The sequence below is a fragment of the Colletes gigas genome, unplaced genomic scaffold (assembly GCF_013123115.1).
Source record: "Colletes gigas isolate AHSC1104 unplaced genomic scaffold, ASM1312311v1 Colletes_gigas_Sc00269, whole genome shotgun sequence".
Taxonomy (NCBI): Eukaryota; Metazoa; Arthropoda; class Insecta; order Hymenoptera; family Colletidae; genus Colletes; species Colletes gigas.
Window position 1 is genome coordinate 4,619 of NW_025106891.1, and position 10,502 is coordinate 15,120.

At 42.7% G+C, this 10,502-nt stretch overlaps 1 protein-coding gene across 1 annotated transcript; it reads left to right on the plus strand.

Moving 5' to 3' along the window:
* The first annotated feature begins 7,717 nt into the window (after positions 1-7,717).
* On the plus strand, positions 7,718-10,260 carry LOC122404382. Its single transcript, XM_043408319.1, has 3 exons — positions 7,718-7,761; positions 7,848-8,050; positions 8,942-10,260. Exons 1-3 carry the CDS (start codon positions 7,718-7,720, stop codon positions 10,258-10,260), a joined length of 1,566 nt encoding a protein of 521 aa, XP_043264254.1.
* Positions 10,261-10,502: the final 242 nt, after the last annotated feature.

The window sequence follows — 10,502 nt, forward strand, 5'->3', positions numbered from 1 at the left end:
TATTTACAGCCAAATTTCGGTCTCTTTTGTTACAGAAGACCGAGACGAGAGCCGTAGTGGCAAGAGACCACGGCCAGGTTTTTTTACGAGCCAGCCAACGGGCTCGGGGTTTTTCCTGGCATTTTCTTAAATTTAAATTTCTTTATTTGTTTTATTTAATTTTGTTTCTTTTTTTTAAATTTCAATTTTAATAAACGGCCTAGTCGAGTTCGACTAGGCGAAAGAAATTTATAAGTGTACCGATTCACTTTCCCCACATTCCCACTCCCTCGTAATTCGGACTCTCGTTAAAGGGTGAGAGCGACAACTCGCACCTATTTTAACAGTCTTCGTATTACAAAGATACACCGTATACTACAATTCGCTCAATCCCCCTGGCTCCGCGATTACATCGAACTCAATACGCGGTTTAGAACAAACGCGACAAACGATTTTGAAAAAAATTTGTACAAATTGATGAACAATGCAGTATTCGGTAAAACTATGGAAAGTGTACGAAATCACGTGGATGTAAAACTTTTGACACGTTGGGAAGGGCGATATGTTGCGCGGAGGCAATGATCGCGAAACCGAATTTCCACAGCAGAAATGTTTTTTCGGAAAATTTAATAGCTGTTGAATTGCGAAAACTTGAGGTGAAATTCAACAAACCGATATACGTGGGCATGTGCATTCTGGACATATCCAAAATTTGTTTGTATGAATTTCACCACGAGTATATGTCTCCACTCTAGGGCCAAAATTGCCAAATTCTATATACAGCCACCAATAGCCTCATATATCACATTCAATGCGAGGATATCTACGAAACCATGAAGCGGAATATCGATAGGTTCGACACAAGCGATTATCCTATTGACAATGCATATAATATGCCGCATGTAAATGAGAAGGTCCCAGGGCTGATCAAGGACGAAAATAACGGTGCGATAATGACCGAATTCGTAGGTCTAAGAGCGAAAATGTATGCACTCGACGTAGATGGCAAAAAAGATGCGAAAAAGGCAAAAGGCGTCAAGAGCAACGTCATAGCTAGGACGATAACTTTCGACGACTACGCGGAGTGTTTGCACAAGGAGATCGAAATGGTTCGCAGGCAATCATGTATAAGGTCGAAATTGCACAATGTGTACACCATTTCGGAAGCCACAATCGCTCTAAGTCCACACGATGACAAGCGGTATATCGTACCCGATTCGACCGACACTCTGCCCTGGGGACATTATAGAATACCGTTGTAAATCGAAATTATTGTATTTATTTATTAACTCCTTCTTATAAATAGTGGAATTATTGTGTAAAAAAATAAAATTGCTCACAGCAATATGTATCATTGTGTTAGAATATGGAGGGCTCAAACACTGATTTGAGAACCTCGTCTAACGGGGGTCCGGATCACGAGGGAATAGGAGGATGGAAAAGTAATTGTCACACGTTAGATTTTATTTCGCGTCGTCGAAATAGGTCGACGACGCCGTTTATTGGCCTTTAAACGCGCAGCTGCTCTTTGGCTTATTTTTACAAACAACCTGCTTGTCTGGCCGGTGTATGGCGGCTTCTCGCTTCACGCCGCTCTGAAACAAAAGAGACGGAACTAGGTGTAAATACACGGTAACGTTAGTCACTCTATCCGTCTCGCTTTAATTTGTACTCGCTCCCGGTTGTGCTTGTCGCACTCAGGAGCGGGAACTCAGCCGCCGCGATACGCAGCTAAGCTAGTGGACTGTATATGTTTCTGTGTGTTCCCTTTAAACCGGGAAACAGCTGATTGCAGTTTTGGGGAAGACGAGCTTCAACCTCGTTTCTTTCCCGACTGCTGGTTTCGACTATCGTAGGAGAGGGTAACGGATGGAGGTTGTAAGGCTGCAACCGTACCCGGTCCTTGGCCCTTTACCACCTTCTTACGTGCGTACGGGCACGGTGTGGTGCCGGTTTACCAACGGCGCCCTTGGGTCGACTTACTATTGGGCCTGACACCACGTTGCTTAATGAATCAACGTCCTATGGAGGTTCACGGGATGGGGTTGCTTTTCAACCCGTTCCGTATTGAACGTCCTATGGAGGTTCACGGGATGGGGTTGCTTTTCCAACCCGTTCCGTATTGAACGTCCTGATTACGGGATGGGTTTCACGTTTGACGTCATGGGAGGTTCGAGGGGTCTTTTCCAACCCGTTCCGTATTGAACGTCCTGTACAAGTTCACGGTATAGGATTGTCTTCCAATCCGTTCCGTATTGAACTTGTGGTTCACGTTTACAGCTGTTTTTTAAATAATAAACGGGTTGGGGAGGTTCACGGTATAAGATTGTTTTTCAATCCGTTCCGTATTGAACGTCCTGTACAAGTTCACGGTATAGGATTGTCTTCCAATCCGTTCCGTATTGAACTTGTGGTTCACGTTTATGACTCTTTGATTATTTAAATTGTAAACGGGTTTTGTGGAAGTATTGACGTTACCGGATGGATTCCCAATCCGTTCTCGTTCTGCACTTCCAACCCACGTTTACAATTTCGTCGAAAAGTTCGAGTGACTCGAAACTATTCGAAATTCTTGGAAGTTACGGGGGAGCGGGATCGTATGCCCATCTGCTCACGGCCGATTCCAAATTAAGAGTGACGATCTAGCACGGTTTGTCAAATTCGGAGGGGAGAATCTCCGACTAGCGGCGCTGTATCCGAATTTGAATTCGTCTTTGTTTAACTTATTATTGTCGTACCTTCTCTTTCTACACGCGCCGAGACGTTAGCTCGAAATCACGCGTAGTTTCGTCGATCGCGTGATGTTTCGAAGAAATCCGTATGTGACAGTTTTTATAACCTGTCTTGTTTTCGCGTAGCGGACACGAGAACCGAACGTTCTCGCGTCGGTAACATACGCAGAAAAACAATACCGGGTGACGAATATTATTCTACTATTCTTTTATGCTTCGAATTAACGCGATATTTAAACACATTGTATTTATTGAATCATGTATTATTATTATTATGTTACAATTCATTATTTTTATTTAACCAAGAATTGTGTTATTTATCAAACCCTAGCCACTTAACATATACCTTATCTCCCTTCCTACGCAACACTTTTTCCACTAGACACACATCAGGATCGGTGACGCGCTGCAGCTCGTGTTCGTAGAATCCTCCGGCAACAGGTTTTCCACACGAATCGAAGAGCAGATACGTTGCGGGATTAGTTGCCTGTACTTTGGCTATCTTGAACACCTCCGTTGACCAATTCCGCGTATAGCCTTTATCGAAGATGGTTTTAAATTTGCTCACGCGCAGAAACTCGCCCAACTTGAATTTCGCAGGAGCAGCGATCTTTATGTTGTTGTATACGGTGGCAAGCAGCTTATCAGCGATCGCAAGGGTAACATCGCAAGGACGCATTCCGATGGATCTATGTTTTAGTGCATTATACTCTGCAAGTAGACGCGGTAGCGCATCGATCCATTTATAGGTTCCATTGAGCGTAAACAGTTTCCACATATTGTTCTTCAAGGTTCGATTGAAACGTTCTACGACGGAGGCCTTCATCACCGAATACGTTGAATAATGATTGTTAAAAAGTTGATACTTTTAACGAATGAGTCCGGATAGAGGTGTGGGAGTTTTATCGGGGAAGTGAATCGGACACAAATGGTTTTCTTTTCGTCGGCCTTTAAGAACGACCTTTTATTACAAAAATAACGGAAAAACAAAAAGAAAAACCAATGAACAATTATAATAAAAATAACGAGACTGAACAATATGTATTAATCTTTGGCCTCGTTTCTGGCCGTTCCGCGAGGCCAGGTCGTTCCTCTCGCCAGCTTGAGGTAGGCCAAGATTCCTATGAACAGAAAAACACGACTATGTGTTAGACACACGTACACGTTATACGTATCTTCGTCGCGCTCGTTTGCTCGCGCTCCTGGCTTCGTAATTCGAACGTACCGGAGCAGAGAATTGTAAACTTGTCGTAAATTACGAAATATAAAAGTGGACTGTATTTTGGCTAGGAAAAGAATTAAACTTCTTTTCTTCGCCGATTCAGTGGTCGATTGCCCAGTGGACGGGGATGCAAGAGGAGGTTGTAAGGCTCCTAATGCACTGTTCCCGTGAGTATGCACACTGAGTCTGTGCGTCGAGTCGCACTGCAATGCACTGCACGACCGTCAATCTGCGGCAGTAGTATAGCTATGGGGATTCTAACCCATGGGGCAATGAGGGGAGCGTGCGGCGAGGGGAAGTGAGGGCGCGCGGGGGAGTGCGGCGCGGAGAACTTTAGGCGCGGGGCCTGTGGGGAGTGGAAGAGTGGTTGCGCGCACACGAGCCGCGGAGTGGGGGATGTCAGGGGATTAGTCCAGGCCGAGCCGCCGCGGAGACCTCTCCAGACCTGGCCCGCCGTCGGAAATTTTTTAAGAGGGGGGGAATGATCCCCGAAAACTTTTCATACCGAACCGAGGGAGGGGATGACCCTCGAAAATTTTTTTCAACACCCACAGGCATTTTTTTATTGTCTTTTCGGCGTTCTCGGTACGTTTGATGAGATCTAAAAAAAAAGAATTACATAATGTTCTCCTAAGAAAATATTTACAGCTAGCGAAAAAAAAACAACACATCATTCGGCTCGTAAATCTATTCTTTCTATTTATTATTCTAGTACTCGTATAAATTCAGATTTTTATAGTTCACTGTGGTTAGGTTTGGTCAACCTCTTGCAAAACGCGTTATAGAAAATGGTTAATATCATTACGAAACACAAGAAATAAAAAGTTTCATACTGTATACTAAATGCGAAAATTTACTCGAAAAATTGCAGCTCCTCTTTCATCCAGAGTCGAGTCGAGTCTCGCGCAACGATGCGTTTTCGCGCTTTGTCAGCGAGTACGTTATCTGCTGCGTGCCTTTCGCCGAAGTCGTTGCTACGCGAATATGCAATATCGTGTTCGCGACACGCTGCGTCCAACGGATTAAAATATAAAATATAAAATATAAATTAAATCGACGGTCCAGCCTTAGATTTATGCGAGGAGAGAATGTGGAAGACGGGTAAATAAAATTGGAGAAATAATATATGTTTTAAATGAGAATATATTGTTACAATAGAAGAATATATTGTTTTTGTTTTGAAAAGTCGAATCTTAGAATTATGCGAGGAGAGAAGGTGGAAGACGGGTAAATAAAATTGGAGAAATAATATATGTTTTAAATGATACTATATTGTTACATTTTTTTTATGCGAGCATCAACTACAATATCATTGATGGCGCATCCTAACAGTTCACAATCTACAAGATAATCCTTGCAGTAATATTCACTGTCGCGTATGATTTTAGCAGCACAACGTGTATCTAATGTTTCGGAGACAGCATCGCTTTTTTGTTGCAGCACGTTAACAAAAGTTTTAAATTTTGTCCTCACTTCTTCTGCAGTTTGATAGAGCCGCGGATACACATAGCTTACACACGGCTCAAGATTAAATAAAAATGTTACTGTATTCGGTTTGAAATACAGCGACTTAGTATCCATTGTCATCTTTACAATCGGTGAATCATACATGTGACAAAATTCCACCGTTAATTCATGAATCCGCATCAATGATGACCCTGGGCAATTGTGCACGTTCCTCGATGGTTGTACAGCTGTCGAATAGTGTGTTCCATGTATGCCATGGTATTATGAGATGATTCCCACGATTATCGCCGAGAAGAATTTCTACATCGGCTATAGGACCTACTCTGATTCCAATTTCCAAATATTTGCTGCCCGAGGATGTTAATGCGTATCTTCTGACCATGACACGCGATGGTTGGCGCGGCCTAAAAGCATAATCATGAAAATTACCTTTTTTCATGAAAAAACATAAATAAATCAATAAAAAATTATGAAAGGTTACCTGTTAAATGTATTCTCCTTGCATGGAGATACACCATCATCTTGCACGATTGGAACGTAATAACGCATGGCACTGGTACTACACATTTTCTTTCAGAGCACTATTTGTTCCGTCGAAAATTCAGCGAAGCTACTGAGCGATTGATGGAATAGCGTCCGGGGAGACGGCTTAAATAGAGGTGCAATCCCCACCACATTTTATTCTAAAGCTACCATTTTTTTTCCATAATGCTTTTGTTCAATCTTAACATCGCAGCATATCGCGCGATTGCATGTAACTTGGGCCTCCAAGGATAAAAGTCTCGACACGTGTTGAATGTAATATAATATCTGTGGAAGTGCTGAATATTTTATTCTAAAGCTACCATTATTTTTTTTTCCATAATGCTTTTGTTCAATCTTAACATCGCAGCATATCGCGCGATTGCATGTAACTTGGGCCTCCAAGGATAAAAGTCTCGACACGTGTTGAATGTAATATAATATCTGTGGAAGCGCTGAATCTTAGAATTATGTGGAATCAGTAGAAACTGTGTTGAACGATCTTGCGCACTAATTCGTCATACGAGTGAATCATGGAAAGAATTATGCGATATCAGCAGAAACTGCATAGAACCATGTTGGCATGCAATGCATTTGAGGGACGGGGAGAGACACCGAAAGAGTTAGGCAGAGATACCAAATCTGTTGCATTGAAAAAAAAGGATATTACATTTACATTTACATTTACATTTACATTTACATTTACATTTACATTTACATTCCATTTACAATCATGGAACAATTCGCACAAGTAGAACGCCAATTGTTGGATCAATCCGAACGATTGATTTCGCAGGAAGAGTACCTCGCGTGGGAAGAACGGTGCAACGAGTGTATCGAATCTTTGGAAGAACACAGCCGCGTGAAACGCCCGCGATTATCGATCGGTGTTCGACAATCGTTGGTTGCTCGAATCGCGCGACTCGAAGGATTGAAACATTTGGTGCGCAGACGTTTCGCGCGTGAAGGTGCCGGACATTCGAGTACGGGACTTTTGTGGCGTGAAATACACACTGCGTTCGATACTCGCGTATTAACAGGTGTCATCCTAAATTCGAATTATATCGAACCGCGCAACTTCCTCCAGGATGCAGAGACCATTGTGCTGGAGCATGTTCGGGACACTTTGAGGAAACATCGAAACCTCAAAGTGAACACGGTGTTCAACGGCGAATTTGTGGCAGGTGACAAGCATGCTTGTAAAAGCATCAACACCCAAAACTGTGAACTCTTCCACACATCCGATCTGCAGGAGTGGTACCAGCGATGCGTCGTCGAATCCACCCTGGCATCGCTGGAAGAGTTCCAGGAACGCGACAGCGGATGGGCATTGGCGAGAATCATGAATCTGACCGTCAATGTCAATAAGTATAATCCACTCCGCGCGGGGTGTCACTTCAAGTTGCCGCGAGAAATCATGCTGAAGAGGGCAACAATAAGCATACAATCCTCGGACAACGCATGTTTCGCGTGGGCAGTTGTCGCAGCTCTACATCCAGCAAAAAAATATCCTGAACGTCCAGGTTCATACCCGCAGTATACGTCGATCCTAAATCTCCAGGGCATTGAGTTCCCAATGTCTCTGGGGTATATTGGGAAGTTTGAACGGCTGAACGACATCTCCGTCAATGTCTACAGCTTCGAGGAGAAGATGAAGAAGGGGCCAACAGTCTTCCCGCTGCACCTCACCAGCCAGAAGAGAGATTGACATGTAAACTTGCTTTACACGCCGAATCAAGAGCACGGCGATGTAGGGCACTTTGCATGCATTAAGGACTTGTCCAGGCTGGTGGGCATGCAGCTGAGCAGGCACAAAGCCAAGAAATTCATCTGCGATCGGTATGTACATTAAAAAATTTATGAAATGTTTGAAAAATGTTGAAATATATGTGAAATTAAATAAATTTTTTTTTGGGGGTTTACAGATACATGCACTACTTCGGATCTACCGAGAAGTTGGAGGTGCATTCGCTGGACTGCGGGCAGATAAACAACTGCGCCATTCTGCTGCCCAGCGAAGGCGACAATCTGCTCAATTTCAGCAACCACGATAGGAAGGAGCGGCTCCCTTTCGTGGTATATGCAGATCTGGAGTGCATCATCGCAAAAACGTTGGACAACCAAGCGGGTGATAATAAATTACATACATATCAACACCACAATGTACACAGCATTGCATATTATATGCATTGTTCATATGATACATCACTGTCGATGTATCGATGTCGCCGCGACACAGATTGTGTTTCATGGTTCGTCGACGAACTTAAAAATTTTGCAAACTTTGCCAAACCTATTCTTACCAGTAATGTTCCCATGCTGGATTTAACTCCCGAACAGTTGACGACATTTCGCAATGCAGCACATTGTCATATTTGCGAAGAACCATTCAAGGCTAGCGATGTACGAGTTCGCGATCATTGCCATCTGTCCGGACGGTTCAGAGGCCCAGCACATTCGGAGTGCAATTTAAATTATAAAAATGTGTTTTACATCCCCATAGTTTTCCATAATTTATCCGTCTATGATTCGCATTTCATTATCGAGGAAATAGCTACCGCTTTCGAAGGTCACATTGATGTATTACCTATAACTAAAGAAAAATATATTTCTTTCACAAAACATGTTGAAGATACGGATGAATCCGACTCGCAAAATTATATTAAATTACGATTCATCGATTCATACAAATTTCTAAATACCATTCTCGACAAATTAGCATCTTTTCTTAACACAGATCAATTAAAAATTTTGCGATCCCAATTTGGAACATTATCCACTGAAGATTTCAATTTATTGGCGCGAAAGGGTGTCTTTCCATATGAATACCTTGATTGCGCGAACAAGCTGCAGGATCCATGCTTACCACCGCGCGAGTCATTCTACAGTTCGTTAACGGGCGAGACTGTATCAGAGACCGATTACGCACACGCCGAGACAGTCTGGCAGCGTTTCGAGATTAGAACCTTGGGCGAATACAGCGATTTGTATTTGAAAACTGATGTCTTGTTATTGGCAGATATTTTTGAAAATTTTCGCGAAAGTTGTATCAAGAGCTACGGATTAGATTCAGCGCATTACTATACTCTACCTGGTTTCACATGGGATGCAATGCTAAAACATACCAAAATTACATTCGAATTGCTCACAGACATCGATATGGTCATGTTTATCGAACGCGGTATACGCCGGGGCTTAAGTCAATGTTCCGGAAGATACGCACATGCCAATAACAAGTACATGTCATCTTACGACGCATCGGAAGAGTCATCGTACTTGATGTACTTTGACGTGAACAATTTGTATGGATGGGCAATGTGTCAGCCTCTACCATACGCTAAATTTCAATGGGTCGAAGATGTTGTAAATTTTGACGTATCTTCAATCGGTGTCGATTCGCCCACGGGATACATTCTCGAGGTAGATCTGGAATATCCGCAACGTCTGCACGATGCTCATGCAGATCTGCCGTTCTGTCCGACGCGTGCCAAACCACCTGGCAGCAGGCAGGACAAGTTACTCGCGACGGTATACGATAAGCAGCGTTACATAATCCATTATCGCAACCTGCAGCAGTGCACGCGTCACGGTCTTCGTATTACAAAGATACACCGCGTGCTTCAATTCGCTCAATCTCCCTGGCTCCGCGATTACATCGAACTCAACACACGATTTAGAACAAGCGCGACAAACGACTTTGAAAAGAATTTGTACAAATTGATGAACAACGCAGTATTCGGTAAAACTATGGAAAATGTACGAAACCATGTGGATGTAAAACTTGTGACACATTGGGAAGGGCGATATGGCGCGGAGGCAATGATCGCGAAACCGAATTTCCACAGCAGAAGTGTTTTTTCGGAAAATTTAGTAGCTGTTGAATTGCGAAAACTCGAGGTGAAATTCAACAAACCGATATACGTGGGTATGTGCATTCTGGACATATCAAAACTTTGTTTGTATGAATTTCACCACGAGTACATGTCTCCTAAACACGGGCAAAATTGTAAAATTCTATACACCGACACTGACAGTCTTATTTATCACATTCGGTGCGACGATATCTACGAGTCTATGAAGCACAATATCGATAGATTCGACACAAGCGATTATCCTACCGACAATCCATATAATATGCCACGCGTAAATAAGAAGGTTCCGGGGCTGATGAAGGATGAAAATAACGGTGCGATAATGACTGAATTCATAGGTCTTAGAGCGAAAATGTATGCACTTCGCGTAGACGGCAAAAAAGATACGAAGAAGGCGAAAGGCGTCAAGACCAACGTCATAGCCAGAACGATAACTTTCGTCGACTACGCGCAGTGTTTGCGATGATGGCAAGCGATATATCATACCCGATTCGACCGACACTCTGCCCTGGGGACATTATAATATACCGTTGTAAAATAGAAATTATTATTATTGTATTTATTATAAATAGTGGAATTTATTGTATAATATAAAATTGTTTACAAATTGTCCGCAAATGTATAGAAATTAGTATTTATTAACTCATTCATATAAATAGTGGGATTAATGTGTAAAATAAAAGTCGCCACCCATGTATATGTATATGC

Coding starts and splice junctions, on each gene's coding strand:
- LOC122404382 (XM_043408319.1), top strand. CDS start 7,718: ATGCAGCTGAGCAGGCACAAAGCCAAGAAATTCATCTGCGATCG. Junction 7,762..7,847: donor AAGAAATTCATCTGCGATCG/GTATGTACATTA, acceptor GGGGGTTTACAG/ATACATGCACTACTTCGGAT. Junction 8,051..8,941: donor AACGTTGGACAACCAAGCGG/GTGATAATAAAT, acceptor TGTTATTGGCAG/ATATTTTTGAAAATTTTCGC.